This window comes from Eublepharis macularius, chromosome 4 (genome assembly GCF_028583425.1).
Source record: "Eublepharis macularius isolate TG4126 chromosome 4, MPM_Emac_v1.0, whole genome shotgun sequence".
Lineage (NCBI taxonomy): Eukaryota > Metazoa > Chordata > Lepidosauria > Squamata > Eublepharidae > Eublepharis > Eublepharis macularius.
The window spans coordinates 141,462,302-141,482,096 of NC_072793.1; the positions used below are offsets into that span (position 1 = coordinate 141,462,302).

General features: G+C 41.1%; 1 protein-coding gene across 1 annotated transcript in view; it reads left to right on the forward strand.

The window, feature by feature from the left end:
• MDFIC2 (MyoD family inhibitor domain containing 2) overlaps positions 1-15,905 on the forward strand; it is an 85,456-nt gene extending 69,551 nt beyond the window's left edge. Inside the window, exon 6 of the mRNA XM_054975548.1 lies at positions 15,646-15,905. Within this exon, the coding sequence (XP_054831523.1) occupies positions 15,646-15,905 (260 nt within the window). The remainder of the gene's footprint in view (positions 1-15,645) is intronic.
• Positions 15,906-19,795: the final 3,890 nt, after the last annotated feature.

The window sequence follows — 19,795 nt, forward strand, 5'->3', positions numbered from 1 at the left end:
GAAAGAGGGCAAAGCTTTCAGAGTATTTTCTAGCAGGAGGATAGTACAGAAGAGGAAGAGGCTGAGGACTGAAAGATTTTGAAGCAAAAATGCTAAAGGCTAAGAGAGTACAGATCACAGATGTTTTCAGGAATAGTTTGTAAGTGTTCCTCAGGGAATGTAGGCTCATTTAGCACAGCTAAAAGATGGCACAAAAGCATTTTTTGTAGATTTTTGCTTGGATTCAAAGGAGAGATGGTGAGAGAAGGCATGCTATGGAAAAACGTTCAAAATGAAAGAAGATAGACTTTAATTGGATGAAAAGGAGAGGAGTTATGAGAAGGAGGCATTTACGTATGCAAAAATTGTAATGCTAAGCCAAAGACAGTTTCAATAATTTTGGATGTGAAAGAACTATGCAAATGTAATTGGGAAGCTAAATGATCTAACCCTTCTTTCAGAAAAGCTGGAATGTATACATTAGATATGATATGCAATGTAAGGGCAAAAAAAATCTAGGTGTATGGAGGATCACTAAGCCAATAGTTTTGCGTCTCCCCCATATACAGGCGCACTAAAATGAAAGTCAGTATGGAAAAGTAAGCTCCCAAATTGGCTTTGTGAATAAGCTGTATGTGAAGATGGAAGACTGAATAAATCTAGAGCCTGACAAAAACAGTATAATCCTAAACACTCTAAATTTATTTTAAACTCGTTGACTTCAATGGACTTAGAAGGGTGCAGCTCTATGTAGGACTGCACTGTTATTGCCCTCTCTTCATGCTTGTGTAGTACAGGCCTGAGCTGTGGATGAAGCATGAATACAAGACAGTCGAGATCAATTTGCACTATAATAACATTTGGTAATAATAACATTCAGTTTATATACCGCCCTTCAGGACAACTTAACACCCATTCAGAGCGGTTTACGAAATGTGTTATTATTATCCTCACAACAGTCACCCTATGAGGTGGATGGGGCTGAGAGAGCTCTGGAAGAGCTGTGACTGACCAAAGGTCACCCAGTTGGCTTCAAGGGGAAGAGTGAGGAATAGAGATGGGCTCGAACAGCAATACGAACTTTAAAAAGCCATGAACAGCCCAATCAGCTGTTCGCAAACAAGCTGTTCATGAGGCCCCATTCTAAACTAACAGGTAGTCATTGCAAGCCTCGTTCGTTGCTGTTTGTTGCTGTTCGTCAAGCCAGACAATCTGGCACCTGCAATCAATTCCCTTGGCAACCGGAGGCAGGGACTGCCTGAACTCTGTCTGAACTCCTGTTGTTGCCCTGGAAACCCCAATCTAAGCCCAATTTAGCTTGATAGGCAGGTCTTCCTTTCAAGTGTGGAGCTCCAAATTTGTAACAAGGAAGCAAAGAGCAGGGTGGGGGCTCTTAGCTCTGGTTTTGCAGACAGTGAGGGAGAAACAGTTGCTGTTGGCATTTTGAGAGACAAAGAGGGAGAGTGCATTGGAGCTTGAATTTTCTTTGTGTGTGGTGGGATAGGGATCTACCTCTTCAAGTTCCAGGGCTGCTGCCAGGCTCTGGGCCAAGCTATTATTTATCACTGGTACCTTTCCTGCTGCCTGCTCAGGTCAGGTTTCTGGGAGTGGTGCAGTAGGGATCTTGACTTGGATGATGGCTAGAGGAGAGCCTGCTGGCCCCCACGAACAGCCAACCACGAACATGTTCGTGAACAGGGCCATGTTCGTGGTTGTTCACGAGTCCCTGTTCGTGCATGGCAACAAATAACAAATACCATGTTTGGTTTTTTTCTGTTCGTGCCCATGTCTAGTGAGGAATCAAACCCAGTTCTCTAGATTAGAGTCCTACCACTCTTAACCATTACACCAAACTGTGAGAGAAGGCCTTGCAAATAGCTTTTACCTTGGCAAATTTTGGAAAATGATATCACAGAAGACTGAAGAGAGGCATAAATGGTGCTTGACACTGTGCAGCTCGTACTCAAACTGATCTTAACTGCTCCCCTAGATTTTGGTTAATTACTAGTGGTCCCCAGAACTGCTTTCCACCAAGCCTTTAGTCACAGAAAACTATATGGTAGACCTGTCAATGAGCATTTCTCACCTTTAGATATGGAACTGGAAGGATAGTGCTCTAAAAAAACTAGTAAGTGGATAGTGGATAGGGATACACTGAAAGGTCACAGTCAGGTCCTCTTATCTGAAATTACTTGAAATTGCTTCATCAAAAGAAAGCAAAAAGACTATTGGCAGCAAGCAGGCCAACACCTTTAGCAAGAGGGTTAGATCCTTCCAGTTTTTTCACTCAATCCTGCTCAATTCCCCTCCTTTCCACAACTTCCATCCCACATGACTTTTGCCCATGCAGGTCCCATGATACGCAGTCCCATGATATTCCCTTATCCTTTCTCACCAGCTGAAAAGCTGGCTTGATCCCACCCAGAATTTCCTCTGTGTGTTTCACATTTGACTGGGTTTATTGACCTTTGCGTTGCTTGGCTGCCTCTGAATCTTGCCTCTTCCCCCATACCTTTACCTTCAGATACGCCTGTCTTGCTTGTAATGTTATGTAAAATCCATAAATGTTCAAGTCTTCTGTAATATGGAAGTCCATGGCTCCTTGGTTGTCACACAGGAATGTATCTCAATTTACAGTGTCTCTGACTTTGATTTTAAACATTCACATTCCAAAAGCATGAAATGTCCCACTGCAACATCTGGGATGCTTTTGTTCCTTGGATGAAAACTTGCTGATATCACTATTTAGAAGACAGCAGTAGAATGGGTTATCATCAAATAGGGCTGGATTGTGTCACATCTATCATATTAATGTTCCTTGAACTAAGAAATACTAAGTACAGATCAGCACAATAAAATACAGTGCTCCAAAGCAACCATTAGGGTAGGATCTATTTTATGACTGATCTTTCACAGTAATCAGAACTCTCTTGTGTCCTCCAATAACAAGAGAGTTTTAGCCATTTTTAATGGAAAGGCCTCATCAAATGGTAGCTTCCCAATGCATATACCAAGTTTCATGAACCAATGAAATCAGACAATAGCAAAGAATATTAACAAGTACAATACACTGCCTGTTTAGGAGACTATCAATGCAGTCTGAAGCAGAATTATACCCTTCTGTGTCCATTGAAATCAATGTGCTTAGACGACTGTAACTCTGTTTAGGAAGGTAACGTTAGACTTAAAAAGAAATCAGTGTCTACTGATTTATTTAGATATATTTATACCCCAAAGTGAGATCCCAAAGTGGTTTACAACCTTATTCTTCTGCCTCAATTCTATTTTTATAATCGCCTTGTGGGGTACGTTAGTGTGAAAGAGTGGCTGGCCCAAGGTCACCGAAGGAGTTCCCATGGCAGAGTGAAGATTCAGATCAGGGTCTCCTGTATCCTAGTCGATCACTCTGCCCACTACACAGTTCTTTCTCTCTCACACACATACACACATATTTACAGATTGCATTTTAAAGCAATAATTCGTAGTGAAGAGCTCCTGAACTCTTTCCCACCAATGGCTTTCACTTTTCACACAAGCAGGTGGGAATGTTTATCCTTCATCGAATGAGCAGACAAACCTCCTCTGACATGTACTCCATGTACACCTCAGAATGCTTGCTCTAGGGCATTGTATAATGCACTTGATTGCTTATGATGACAAAGGACATCTGCAGAAATTCTAGCTTTAGGTAGCTATAGCCTATAACACTGTGAGGGCAAATAATTTCAGAGGAATTTCATTAGGTGGTAGGCTGACAGTGCAATCTAGTGCATGTTTACTCAGAAGTAAGCCTCATTTTATTCCATGCAGCTTTCTCCTAGGTAAGTGTGCATGGGATTTTAGCTTCTGCTTTCCTTTAACGAAATATGGGGGACATCTAGTATGCTGAGATCAAAAATATTTTCTAAATACTTCAAAACTGCAATGGCAGCAGAAGCCTCAAGAAAGTTAAATCTAGATGTAACGGCAAAAACCAAACACTACATTTCATTCAAGCCATCAGTGTAGCAGAATGAATGACACAAACGGAAGGACAAACATAGCTGTCTTTCCAAAAATGCTTCTATTAGCATCAGCCCAGAAACATCAGCAGAAAATCTGACATAAATAAGGTATATTTGGATCAGGTCCTGTTTAGGAGATTTGGCAGCATAAATCAAGAATGGCTTGACAGCTAGAAGCCACCAAGAGCATGGACATGTAGAGTGAAGTCAGCCTAGCAACATTATTAAATCTAGTTCTTTTGTAATAATTAATCTACAATGGGCAAGGTGAGGTCATTGTTCTGACTGAGATAAAGGCGATAAGGCTTCTCTCTTTTTTGTGAATAGCAAGGAAAACTGAAGAGAAAACAGAAGGGCTGCAGCTGTGTTGCTGCAGTTTATGGCTACTTTATTTTCAAATATATTAAAATGAATGCATAGAAATGAACACTTAATTGGTAATATCTATTATTTATATACATAACTCACTTAAAATGGGAGGGCGAGAAGGCAAATTTTGCGAAAAGGGTTATTTCCATTAGCATAGTTTCATGGAGTGTGCTGTGATGGGGATTTAAAAGCATCTTTATGGTGCAGCACAGTCTATGTGCTGAAACATTATTATTGAAATGTTGTGCTTTTTGTGTGGTCCTTTCCCTGGAATAATAAGGAAAGCCTTAAGAGCAATATCTATTCTCTGATTAAAATTATGCAGATGCCAGCAAGGTTAATAAACTGAAGACCGTGCATATTATTAAGAAAACAGATCTTACGTTTCTAGAGAGAACTGAAAAGATCCCTAATTGATGAGTAATTTCAAATTTGATATATCTTAGTGCAAAAGAGAGAAAAGGGGGAAATTTCATAAATATATGGTACCTAAAAGAGAAGAGCCTTAATTACACCATGGACTACTGGATAAAATGATTACATTTTCTACACTGTAAATTTCATACAATTAAATGCAGCAGTGTCACCTTATAAAATGTTTCAATTTGATAATTATTTCAGTTCATTTACTTGGAAAAAAATATAAGCATGAATTTACTAAGTATCTCCCAAATCTAGTCATTTTCATTCTCCAGGACTGACTTGGAAGTTACTTGTGCTTGTCTGAACTTAAATAGATCCCTGACAAATTTAGATAACTATTAAAATTGATAATATTATGGGTGATAGCTTACTAATAGAAATTAATTCAATGCTGTGCTACCTAGTATTATTACTTGATGCTGTAAAACTACGTTTTAATGTAACATTTGGGGGTATTTAAGAAAGCTTTTGCATGACTATTTGAAAGTATCTAGGGATGAACTCCGTGTCTCATTTTGTTGGCCCTGTTAAGACGAGAGCTCTGTGAAATATGATGTGACTTCTATACATAAATGCACATCAAAGGGTGACAGATGACAAGTTGTCAAGTAGTAACTCACTGTGGCATGCATCATCACTTGGTAAAGGAGTCGTGGCATCATCCTGCAAGCTGGTGATAAGAATTTTACTAATCATTTGTTTATTCAGTTTTTAGATAGGGTACCCCCTTGGAAGGAAAATACAGCTGACCAGCTTAGCAAGTGGTTGAACACTGTGGAAAGTTAGCACCATACCTTTTTTTCAGATGCTGCCGCTTGGGATATCCAACCATGCATAATCGAAGTGTGTACTAGCCACAATTCTCCTGATACACACGGTCACCATTTCATCTGAACTGAACATCACAAATATAGGGTACATGGAAGCTGAAAACACGCATGGTGCCCTATTCAGAGGAAATGGTGACCATGCACATGAAGAAGATTGTGGGTAGCGTGAACTCCGAATATGCATGGTTGGATACCTCAAAATGTAATGTCTGAAAAATGTTCAGCTAATTTACCAAACAGTAAGATGAACCACACAAGCTAACATTGCTTCAGCAAGTTAAGTAATGAAAAACCATCCAGTGTGCACTGCATTTAGTTATGTAAAGCATATGGCCATCTGGACTGCTTCTACACTGCGATTTTTTATCTCGTGGGGCTCCTGGGGCTTTCCCTTTCAACTCAGAGCAAGAAAAACATCAGTTGCTCTGGCTTAAAAGGGAAATGGCATGCCAGGCAAAGCTCTGCCTGCAGCCAATCAATGGAGGGGGCAGAGCTCCATGCCACATTCAAAAAGGTGGTAAAAAAGGAGACCTTTTTCGTTACATGGTTACAGCAGTAAGAGTGCTGTATGCAGCAAGATGGAAAGCAGATGTGTGCCCTGAGGTGTCAGAGTGGCTAGATAAAGTCTATGAATATGTATCAATGGCCAAATTAACTACTTATGTACATAACAGACCAATAGCTGAATTTTAGGAAAAAATGGAAGGATTCTTTGACTACTTAGGCCAGAATTAAGATTAATTAAGGCAACTAAGTATAAGGATAAGAGGATAAAACACAGAAAAATGACTAAACAAAACAGTTGATATTAAAGTTTGTATAAGTAATCAAGGAGAGGGAAGGAGAGCTATTATTCAATTAATTTCTGTTATTAAAAAAAAATTGACTGTATTTTTCTATCACTTCAATCCAATTTCAAATTGGTGCTTGTTTAAGTTGTAAACCAATCCTAAATCTACTGTTTGTATAAGTAACTATAAGTCTCAAATTAATCTCAATGTACTGTTTGTATAAGGGTTTTTAAAAATGCACTTTCTATTGTTATAGCTTGTCTTTTAAAATAAAAATTCTATACTTAAAAAAAGATAGTGCTAAGCTCCAACATTCTCCTTCCTTAGCCATTTTACAGGGCTTTTAAAATAAACAGCTGAACCACAAATCAAGTGTGAGGAGGGTTACTAGGTCTCTATATAGCAGGAGACATCCCATTCATTCCCCTTCCTTTGTCCACTACTGTTCATTGGGGAAGAAGAAGGAAATTGCTGGGTGAAAGAAGGGATGGGGGCAAATTGATTCACTTAGTGCAATGATGCCACTTCCAGCATGATCTGGAAGTGATGTCATCGCATCAGGTGCTGTTCTAGCAGTCATAACAAACTCTATGGTTAAACCATGATGTTTAGGATGAATTCTAAACCATTGCCCCCAACATGATGGGTTATGCCAGAAGTGGCAACATTGTGCTGGGCAATGCCAATCACACCCCCCAAACCATAAGTCTTCACCTCTACTTTAAGTCCCCTTGTTGCCATACCTGGCAACCCTAGCAGTGAGCCACAGTTCAGCGATTGGAGAGAGGGAAGATTGCTGGGCCGCAGCAGTGCCCAACAAGATTCTCAAGTCAATGCTTTTGTACCAACACGACAAGGAAGAAGGGAGTGAGGAAGGATAGCACCAACTAGCAATGCAGGGATAGGGCATGTGGATGCTATCCCCACATACCTCCATTCTGCTTGCTGAACTGCCATATTAATTCAGCTGACCACCTTCTGTTGACTGACATTAAGATGGGTGTTCAGGTTTTTGAATCTCCAGCTTCCAGTGGCACGAAGGAAGCCCAGGTGAACAAGAACAGGAATACTCATGTGGCCAATCTTTTAACCGCTTCTGTTGGGAGCTGGAGTCAAGAACTCAAAGAGGTTCACAGCATCAAGAGAAGTGGTCCTTTGCAAAGGATCACCTACCTCTACATTCAGTAGCTGCCACTACTAAGTCCTAGCCAGAAGCTGGTGAACAAAGCTCCAAGCCTTACTGGACCCTACCTGGGCATCAGTGGTGGTGAGACCCAGCCAAAAAGTTACAAAAGATAATGGCCAATTTGGCCTAGGCACTGTTTTCAGACTGAAGCCAGAAACCAATGGAACACCACACAAATGTAAACTATATTTATTTAAAGGGTGAATAAAATACTACATTTAGAGAGTATGCAGAAAGAAAAGGCAAAATAACAAAGAGCTAACGCCTAACCATTCCTGACATCAACTTAGGCCAGTCTAACAAAGTTTCCAGCACCAAAGTTTCCAGGTTTCCAGGCATAGTTGTAAATACAAATGGCCAAGGGTAGGGATCTAGACTGGACCCCAAACGCAGGACAAAAGCATAACTGATTTGACTACTTTAATCTCATATTTCCTAGCAACATGGGGTGATCTGGTTGATCAATCAGAGCTCAGCAATGACATAAGGGAATAATTATTTGCAGCTGTACCATACCCCAAAATTATTGTGCCAGCTTCTTCCTGAGAGCCAAAACTAAGTTTAATTGGATGTAATGCTCTCAACTTTAGTTCCCCCATCCTCCCACCATAATGGTTTCTTAGGCAGATAACAAGCCCAGGCATAGCTCTCGAAACGAGCTTACTCCCAATCAGGGCTTTTTTTCAGCAGGAACGCAGTGAAACGGAGTTCCGGAACCTCTAGAAAATGGTCACATGGCTGGTGGCCCTGCCCCCTGATCTCCAGACAGAGGGGAGTTTAGATTGTCCTCCACGCCGCTTAGTGGCACAGAGGGCAATCTAAACTCCTCTCTGTCTGGAGATCAGGGGGCGGGGCCACCAGCCATGTGACCATTTTCTCCGAGGGCAACCCACTGAGGGCAACCCAACCACCTCTTTTCCCAGAAAAAAAGCCCTGCTCCCAATTAACAATCCTACCCATGATACCTTTTAATTTGTCAAGTAGGACAAAATTTTATAGATAGTTGTAGGCCAAGGCAAGCCTGTTTCTCCTGCCTACCTACTTCCTGCATTGGTGGCAGGTAGAGTATCAGTGGCTAGGACCAACAGTGGACACAGGCTGATCTGACTGTGACATTAGTGGCCAATATCCAAACAACAGCTTTATGTTTTAAAATTTGTGCCTTTTTGATTTGCTGTTCTCCTTCTAGCAGGGGAACGTGGGTTCCCACAACCAACCAACAGAATACTTAATGTGTGAACTAGATATGGGGGGGGGGGTGTCATGTTACTTTAATGATAGCAGCTTTCTCAGGTCTTGCCAGATAAATCCCTCAAGCACTTCACTGCAGACACTCAGGTGTAAGAGTTAAAGTTACTTTATTAAATAGATATATCAGTATCAAGGTATTCAGACAGGGTCATTAGCAGAAGTGACGCAAGGTGGGTGAGCAGTGTTAATTATAGGGGAACGTTCCTGCCCCTGGGAAAGGGAGACCATTAGAATTTTGGCATGAAGGGCCCAGGCCTGGGAGAGAAGGGAACAGGGAGGAATGAGTTCATCACAGTTCTCAGGGAGGACTGGCTCCGGCCGGCACTCCAAGGCCAAGTTCTCAAGCCGGCTGCGAAAGTGAAAGCAAAACACCTGCAAGATAAGCAGTTAACAAGCAAGTAGCAACTAAGTTCTCTTTACACATTCTCAGAGGATCAGAGCATTATGCATAGAAACAAACATGGTAGATATGCTGGGGTGTATCTGACATACTGCCCCCCAAAGGTGCCCCCCTCTAGCAAAATGGCCCCAGTTTCCCCGGGTAGGCTTTGTGAAATCTGTGCACAAGCTTTAGGGTGTTGACATCAGTGGCTTTCACCTACTCCATATTACATTTATCAAAATGCACCCATTGAATCAACTAAAACAGTTCTCCACGTTTCAGTTTAGAGTCCAAAATAGCTTCAACTTCATAGTGGGGCTATCCATCCACCAGGAGAGGGGGGAGCCCCCCCGGTCCGGATGCCACTTGTCAAGGGGGAGCTTTCTTCAGGAGGCTGAAATGAAATACAGGATGAACATTTCTCAGATTTTTAGGGAGTTTCACTTCTACCACCACCTTGTTGATCACCCTCATCACCTCAAAAGGCCCCCAAAATTTCCACCCATGTTTTTTGTTTGGCTGCTCCCCCTACAGGTTCTTGGTAGAGATGTACAAATAATTTCCCAGCTGCAATTTCCAGGGAGTGGAGTGATTTTTATCAGCCTGCTTTTTATAATCCTCTTTAGCCTTGTCCAGGGTCTTCTTGATTACTTCCCACTGGTTTGTTAGTTTGGACCACCACTCTGTCAAATCCCCTTTTTTTCTAGTCTCTGAGGTCTGAACAAACAGTATGGCTTTGCCTTCAAACCCCTGTGCCACCATGAACGCGGAGGCCCCAGTGGAGCTGTGTACAGAGTTATTATAACAGTACTCTGCGAAAACTAAAAAATCCATCCAGTTGTCTTGTTGATAATTAATGTAGCATCTTAAAAATTGCCCCAACACCTGATGAACTCTTTTGGTTTGTCCGTTGGTCTCGGGGTGATGCGGAGTTTAGCCCCTGTTCTATCCCCACTACTTGAAGCAGCTCCTTCCAGAATTTAGCTACAAACTGCACTCCCCTGTCGGATATCACCTTCTCTGGGAAGGAGAGCAATCTGACCACATGTTGCATGAATAACATTGCCAGTTTCTTAGCGGTCGGGATTTTAGAGCAGTGGATGAAGTGAGCCTGCTTCAAAAATAGATCCACCACCACTAAAATTACAGTCTTCCCCTTCGAAGGGGGAAAGTCGGAAATAAAATCCATAGACACTGTGGCCCAGGGCCAGGAGGGGGTTTCCAATGGTTGCAAATGTCTGGGAGGTTTCCCCCCCCCCTTTTTTTTCACATCAAGCACACCTGGCAATTGGAGACGTACTGTGAAACGTCCCGTCTCATAGCTGGCCACCAAAATTGTCTCTGCACTAGGTGTAGGGTTTTCAAATACCCAAAATATCCTGCCAGCTTTGCATCATGGCAGCTTTTCAGTGCCTCCCCTCTCAGGCTGGCCAGGATGTATAATTTCCCTTGTTGGTACCACCCCCATACTGTCCCTGTTCCAGTTCATCCCTGGGCAGGGCATCTCCTTCTTTCTCCACCTCCCCCTTTACTCTCGCCTCCCATTCAGTGGGTAGAGGAGACGGGGCTGCTTGTCTTGCCTGTTGCCGGGTGACAACTGCCCCTCCCCAGCTGCATGGGTGAAAACATAGAGTCTATCACCTCCTCCCTCTGGCTGTCATGTTGGGGGAGGTGTGAGAGGGCATACGCTAGGAAATTAGGTTTACCCGGGAGATGTCTCAACACAAAATTGAATTTAAAGAAGAACTCGGCCCACAGCAGTTGCTTGGCACCTAATTTGCATGGGGTGCCTAATGCCTCCAAGTTCTTATGGTCTGTCTACACCTCAAATGGCATTTTAGCCCCCTCCAACCAATATCTCCAGGTGCTCAAAGCCAGTTTGACTGCGGCTGCCTCTTTATCCCACACTGCCCAGTGGTGCTCCAAGTCCAATTTTTTTTTCAACACATAAGCACAGGGGTGCAACTTTCCCAATCGTCCTCCTGCAAAATCAACCCTCCCATCACCACGTCGCTCACATCCACTTGCACAATAAACTTGCAATTCTCCTCAGGGTGTTGCAAGACCAGCTGTAAGATGAATAATTGTTTTAGGTGTTCAAAAGCTTCCTGGCACTCCCCAGTCCACAGTAGTTTAGTGCTCAGTTTCACCCCTTGTGGCCCCTTACCCTTGGTTTTCAGTAAATCAGTTAACGGCCAGATCTAGGTAAAGTTCTTTATGAAGGGCCGATAAAAATTAGTGAATCCCAAAAATGATTGCAGCTGCCGTCTAGTTTTGGGGGCGTTCCATCCCACCACTGCTTGTACTTTAGAGGGGTCCATTTTCAGCCCCTGATCTGAGATTCAATACCCAAGAAAGTCCACCTCCTCTTTGTGAAACTAACATTTAGACAGTTTTACTGGTAGGTGGTGGTCCCGCAGGGTTTTTAGTACCTCCCGTACTAATTTCACATGTGACTCATAATCTTGAGAATACACTAAAACGTCATCAAGGTAACCCCCCCCCCCTTGTACAGGTGCTTGTATAGAACTTCATTAATTAGATTCATAATTGTCCTATCTCGGGACAGTTAGTATCTGTTGTTGATTTTAGGAACTGTTGTTTTATGAATTGTTTTAATATTTGTATTATATTTTTATAACTTTTATATACCTCGCCCTGAGCCTGCTTGCGGGAAGGGTGAGTTAGAAATGTAATAAACAAACAAACAAATAAATAAATAACCCTGGAGCCCCTTGTAATCCAAATACTCAAATTGCCCCAATGGGGTGTTGAAGGCAGTCTTCCATTCATCTCCTTTCTTTATTCTCACTCGGAAGAACGCAGCCCTTAAGTTCAATTTAAAGAAAAACTTCCCTTGGGCCACACACCCAACAGATCTCTGATGAATGGGAGGAGGTATGCTTTGGACACTGAAACCACATTGATCCCCTGATAGTACATACACAGTCTCAAACCCCCATCCCTTTCCTTCCAAAATAACACTGGTGCTGCATGGGGGGAGCTAGCAGGTCGGATAAAACCCTGGGCCAAATTCTTATCAATAAACTTTCCCTGAGTGTCTAGATATTTTTTTTAAAAAACCTGTGACACTAGCTTATGATGTCTAAAATAAAATAAGGAGGAGGAGGAGGAGGGGACTGAGAAAAATTTTAAAAGGGAGGACCTATGTTTTCTGAACAGTTCAGAAGTCAAAACTGGTCAGTGTTTTCAAGCTGCTGCCAGAGGAACTCAAAAGAATTCATAAGATGGGCTGTTGCATGATAGGCACATCGTGAAAAGTGGCTATTTGAGGTCCCAGGATGGGTTCCTGTAGAAGAGCTTTTTTGAAAATCTGCAGCAACAAGAGGACCAGTGTGCCTCCCAAATTTCTTCTTCCATAAGCACAACAGAATATAAATACAGACTCACAGGACAAGTTATAAACACTTCATCTAATAAGTCATTGCCAAGGCACCTGGTATATTATAAGGCAATTATGCACTACTTATTATTTCTTGGCATGATTGGTTCTTCCCAGTATGGATTACTTAGTTCAGCTTGTTTTTTCCCAATATTTTTCCTCATAATTTAAAATTTACAAGCATATGGGAGAAAAGCCAAGTTTAAAGAGAGATTGTATTGTGAAGCACTATTGAAAAAAAAAACTCGACTACAATCTTGACTGCCTAGCCACACGGAGTGGATTCTCTCCTCTGAGTGAGAGCAAATGTCAACAGTGCTCAGCAATCTAAATAGAACTTCAAGGAGCAGAGTTCCCATTCCGTGCTGGCACCTAACATCTGAAAACTACAATACTGGGCTTAACAAGATCTTCTTGTTATTGAAGCCAACATTTCTGCCCCCCCCCCAAGAAGTCTCCTGTGCCAATAACAGCTGTGTGACAAGCAGAAATTCAGCAAGTAACGTTTTTTTCATCACGACATCTGCATGAAAAGCTTCTCCCAAATTTGTGCTGCTTACAAAGCTATGAAATGCCGAAGCCATGCTAGAAAAGAAAGGATGGCAGAGCCAATTGTTATTCGTGTTTGTAGAACTACCAAAGCAAGTATTTAACCATTTTTTTCTCCCTTGAAATGATACAATTCTTAATTTTGTGCATTCTTTAAAAAAATAAGTTTCTGGTCTTCGTGGAGCTCAGAAAAAACTAAGGCTCACTTCTCACTGAGAATTTTGCTTTATTTCTGAGAAATAAATGCAATAAAAGGGATGAAGTTTTAGAATTAGAAAACCCTTAAAAATTAAATTAGAATTAAAAACCCCTTGGAGATTTTTTTGAGTGTGGGCAAAGGGATTTGCACTTGCACAGCACAACTTTCTTATCTTTTCCCTTCTGCAGCAGCCTGTCCCTGGAATCTTGTTCCTGGGGGATAGGGGATCCCCCCCCTCCTAGGAACAGGATTTCAAGGCTGCTGCATTATAGGATGTTGCAGGATGGGAAAGGTGAGAAAATTGTGCTATGCAAGAAACCTCTGTCCACGGAAAAAATCCAGGGGTTCCAAGTCAAAATCTTCCTCCCTTGTATTGTGCATGGCTCAGAAATAAGCAAAATTCTCAATGAGCAGCATAGGCAACTTAACTAATGTGTGTAATATACGGCTTGGCTCACTTCAGAATCAGATCCACTCCCTTCACTTTATTCATTTAAATAAAAGTCAAAGCAGCTTACAAACAAACCTATATAATTTAGAAAGCCAACCAACCAACAAAAATACACACCAACACCCAGGCTTTTCTGGTATCCAGTGGATGGGCTCACTCAGACCACAGTTGTGAGCCAGGGGCTAAGAGCCAAGGGCCAAGACACCTTTGGCTCTTCCCAAAGGCTTGTGCCTCTGGCCATATGAACTTAAATTACTTGCATACCAGAAGGAAACAGAAGCACAGCTCAGGTCCAAAGTGGGTGGAACTGATTAATGCCTGAGCAACACAGCGTAGCCTTCTTCCAATGAGGTCCATCTGTTGAAATCAAAGTGTATAGAGGGGGAGATAGAAAGACTGTGATGATGACTTTACCCTGTCTAAGCATAATCTCTGCAACACTGGCATAATGCCTTTGTGTGTATAAATTGTACATTTGTAATCTCCACGCCTGTGATCATAAACATTAAAAAAGCAGCTCTATTCTCAAGCTTAGAAAAATCGCTTTTTACATTATTTTAATGTTTCTAATCATATAAATGGAGCCTGCATGAATATAATGTTTGCACATGTAAACACAGCGCTCACATTGTGGAGATTGTGTGTAGGCCAAAGCGTGGCTAGCATGCTCACTCCCCTTCCAGCTCCATGCACATCTGTTTCAGTGTATGGATGTCACCTGAGCAAGGTTGGGTGATCTGAGTGAATTAGTAATGTGAATACCTACGATATAGCCTTATGTGACACAGTCACATCATTGGTCCATTTAACACCAGGTCTCTCTGCTCCCCAAACCTGCTACCAAACATCCTTTTCCATAAGATATGCTAGGAAAACTGCAACTTCTTGCCTGTAAAGCATATGCTTTAGACTAGAGCCATCACCTTTCCCTGGTGCGCTAGTATATAAATGGTCTAATGTTGGGCCCATCATTTAGCATGAAAATCCTGTGCAGACTTTTCTATTCCCAAGAATGAAATACATATTAACATTATTTTTAGAGGAGAACAAACAATATCTATTTTTCCCCATTTTAGTAGTGAATTTGATTGTGGATTGCACAGAAATAGAGTGGTGGAAGAGCAGGACTTAATCTGAACTGGGATAGAATTGTATTCCTTTCATTGTCAGACCTAAACTCTGTAATCTGTGAAGTACAAATACAGAGAGCAGAGCTTCTGAGTTAGTGTTGAGTGTATGTGTGCCATCAAGTTTTCAAGGCAAGAGACATTCAGAGGTGGTTGGCCATTGCCTGCCCCTGCATGGCATTTCTTAGTGGTCTCCCTTCCAAATACTGACCGGGAGCAACCCTTGTTAGCTTTGGAAAGCTGATGAAATCAGGATACCTGGATCATCCAGGTCAGGGCAAGTATAGAGTACAAGACTAATTTCCTTCTAGGTAGCACCCAAGATCTAAACCTTGAATTTTTGTAGTACCAAGCCAGAGTCAACCTAGATTACATGTTGCCTATTCCTCTCAACAGCATATAGTTTTCTGGAGGGCGTTCATTGCGGCATTGCATATTTTGAAGGTATAGGGAACTTTTAGTGCTGTCCTAAGCAGAGTCACACCCTTCTATGATCATTGAAGTCAACAGGTTTAGAAAGGTGTAACTTCTTTGGAGGACTCTGATTCTGGGTGTGAGTTTGCACATGCATAAGGGAAGCTTTAGGCAAGGTGTCTGGTCATTCAGTGTGGAATGCTCTCTACTTATTCAGTGGATGTATAGCAATGTTCCTGGATGTATTCTGTGAAACTCAGTCTTTGATCTTCTCCTTTTCAAAACAGATGAATGTGCCACACTCATCCTGGCTTGCTTGTTCTGCCAGTTTTGGGACTTCCTGTTCATGTTGCCCGACGTCTGTGAAAACTGGCTAATGCAGGTGTGCTGCCCTTCCCATAGATATCACCAAACCTCAAGCGACGACCACAACAATGGCGATTGCAGCTGTGACTGTGACATTGATTGCAGCATCCTTGAATCTTGCCATGAAACCAGCGAGTGTCTGGAACTGGCTCTGGAGATCTCTCAAGTCTGTTATCACTAATGTTAAACAATTGATGGAATTCCCGTGAACCTTCTCTGCCAAAACTGAGATAACTCCCTGAAGGATATATCTATTTAAACAAGAAAAAATGCAGTACAATACAATTAATAAAGAGATCATATTTGCCAGTCAGGGATATGTATCAGTTTTAGATTATAAATGAACTTTTTCCAGCATCACAAAGAAAATTCTATCCATTTTTTAAAAGATTTCCTAGTTGCTATCTCTGGAGAGGAAAGGACATGCAAGCATGACAGAATTCTGTGCATAGAATTTTAGAAAATGGCTAGGGAGACATGTTTGCACACCACAAAATATGGTGAGAGACCACATAGATGGATTCTTTTAAGAAGTTACTGAGCCATAATAGCTCGATGGAACCTTCATATTCCAAGGAGATCCTCTCTGGAAGTAAGGGAAGGTAGGCATCAAGCCCTGTTTGTGAGTTTCCATAAACTTCTATCTAGCTGTTGTGTTGCTGAAAGCAGCACGTGGGACTTCAGCCAAGAAGAAAATATCTTACATTTATATGCAATCAGATTCAGTTTATTTCCAGTACCTTTGGAAAAGCTACTTAAAAAGATTTTTTTCTTCTCTCCATATATAGATGAAATTCTGGTGTTATTTTTAGGACTATAGTCAGCGTATCTTCCTAATGAATACAGAGAGAGAGAGAGAGAGAGAGAGAGAGTTGGTTATTAATAATGAATGATGATACATGCTTTTATAATTAAACATTTATTTATACAGTCTCTTAAAACACACATAGATGCTTGGTTTAGGTCAAAAAGAAGATTAAATGAATTAGAAACCAGGCTATTCATAATTATAGCAAATGGGTCTTTTTTGAAAAAATAAAACAAAAAAAATCGCAAGTGAATGTAAAGAGCATGTACTATGAACTATGAACTATGCTTCTCCACCTGATTCTTTTCATATGCAACCACCATTTAAGCATTTTTTTTTTTGCTTCTTCATGAGGAGTGGCTTTAACAGAAAAGGAAAGCACAATTTAAAGAGATAATTACGTGAACTCTTTCACATTGTTTGTTTGCTTGGTCATATAAAAACAGGAGGATATGAGATCTCCTCATATTCTTGGGAAATAAATTTCCAAGAATGCAAGAAACCATCTCTTTTTGTTGTTGTTCAAAATGACTGTATTCAGTTTGGAGAGATTTAATGCAAGCTATGATGTCTTACTTTAAAAATGAACAGTGGGTTCACAATAAAGAAAGACACAATACTCAGATGGTAAAATTGAGTGAAATATGCATGCTAAGCAAAAGAGAAATACAGATACAGTTGTTTAGAATTTATGTATCTGAATGTCTTTAAAAAGAGTCTCTGAATTCCTAAATTCTAATATAAGATTCACAACAATTCAACAAATGGCAACTCCTGGATCAAATCCAGACTGAAGTCAGTATCCTAGAGTGGGGACCAAATTACACAATATGTGTGATACAAGTCAGGTTGGGGATCCCTCAGTCCAACTTGTAGTCACAGGTATGGTCAAGGAATTCACCTTCCAAAATGCTCCATTTTTCTCAGGAGTGCTGGGGGGGGGGTCTTCAGCCCCTCCATGTGTTCTCAGTCATATGACCCCAGTATGCATGGAGCACCACAGCAGGTCAAACAGGGTCCACAAGGTTTTTCCACTCAGAACAATGGCACAGGAGGGAAGGTTGAAGGCCCTCACCCCATGCAACACTCTTGAGCTGCACTGAGGAACAAAGTACTTTGGAAATTGAGCTCCCCAATCATATGCATGACTGGAAGTCGAATCATGACATTCTCAACCTGACCCACGTCATACACTTCACATTTGACCCCAGGGATCAGATGGATAATGGGACTTGCATGTTGCTTTGTCCCACACCCTCCACTTCCTTTTTAAAGTAGCCTTCAGGCAAAACCAGTTCTCAGCTAAGGCACTCCTGTCTTCAAGTTCTACTTCAGGAAGAAGCATATTATATAGACTTTTCTATGCAGGGGACTGGATCCACACTCCACACAACTAAGTGCTGAGACTTTGTCCATAATGAAAGCCTTCCCCTTAAAGAGGGCTTATCCCAATGCTGCACTTTGAGGAGCAGAATGGGAAGATTAATGGAGATGCTTTGGTTTGAAACTCATGGGCTAGAAACTTGTGAGCAAGCTTTTCTTTCCAGAGTCCCAGTAGAAAAATGTTTAAAGATGCACACATTAATATGGTATATGTATTTCACAGTGTATTTCTAAGCCCCCAAACTTCAAGGGACTTAAAAAGGTCTAACTTTGCTTAGGATTGTGCTTTCAGGTTTTTTTTTAATGTCATAAAGTTGTAAAATGCTGCTGATGGCTAAATCTTTCAACAGACGACCATTCTTCCTTTTCATACACTTTTAAGATCTATGCACTAAAAAAATCCTAGATGTTCCAGCTGGGATTTAAATAAATGCATGAAGGATACCTGACTCAGCTCCCCCATACTTCTTTGGCAGTTTAGGGTGGAGGGGCAAATGAAATGGATCTAACTGTATTTATTTGCTACATGAAAAAATTCCTATCTTCTTAAAAGAAAAAAAAATAATAAATGGTGTTTTTAAATTGTTGTGCTTGAGTCCAATTTGCAGTTATGGATCATGTCCTCTGAGATCTGGTTTCTAAATGTGGACTTTGCAAAATGTGTTTCTTTCCAGTGTTCATATCAGTTGCAAGGAGCTCAAGAAAATATTGTCAGCCCCTCTTTCTTTACAGTCTACAAGGAGGGGAGAAAGCTGTGATAAGCTGTCTTGGATCCTGATTAGGGAGAAAAGTGGGATATAAATTAAAAATAAATAAAAATATTAAAAAAATAAGGGTGTGCCACCCTCTCTCTGGTTCCTTTTCAAGTGTTGAAATGGCTGCAGGAATGTTTGGCCGTTTGGGCACTTTAAAAAAAAAGCATGGTGGGTGGGACAAGAGCACCTCAGCAAACCTCTATCTTGCCCCCTGCCAATTCTTTAGCCTTTCTTCATAAGAAAAGTAATTGTCATGTGATGAATACCTGCTGATACTTTAGAAAGTGTACATCCATTTAATGGTAGATGTTGCCTGCAAGAATGATCAAGACAAGATTGAGGAGGCTGCTCAGAGGAAATATCTGTAGAAACTGTTGAGGAAATGGACATGAATTTCAAAATGGCTAGCAAAATTAATCAAGAAGATTTTGTACATCTCTAGGTTGCCATCAAAAGTTGCCTTAAAAATGTAATTCAAGGTAAATTGGAGGGTCCCGCTTCAGCAAAACGTTTAAATTCTGAGGAATGTTAAATAAACTCTAGGAGAATCTATGATTTCCATCCAACTGCCCTTGGAGAGCGGTTAGTGGATGTCCCTCAGGCACAGGAATTCAGAGGGTGACTAATGTTCCCTTCTCTTTACCCTGCTATTCACTCCTGAATCTATATAAGAAATCTTTCATCATAAAACTTTGCTGTTACCCGCCTCAATAATCTCTCTGAAGCATCAGAAATACCCACATTAGGGAAAAGGTATATTACAAAAGCTATACAAGTAGAGGTTGCTTTTTTATTTAATAGATTTCTTGGCAAGACAACATTTCCTCATCCTCAAACAGTGTATCATTTAAAGTGATCACAATACACAAAGCGATGGAATTTTATAAGCAAACAAGAAAAATTACCATCAGCATCAATAGAGAGGCATTCACAATGAATATTCCCTCTGCTTTGCTATGCACTTTTCCACTTAGAAACAGAAATAATGGAAGGGGAGAGAGCAGTAGATATTATTAGATCAACTGTATAAAAAGGATTCCATTAGCACATCACAGATGAGAAATGAAAGGATTTACATCCAATATAAATATGATAAAACTGTGCAGTTAAAGTAACATATCCACT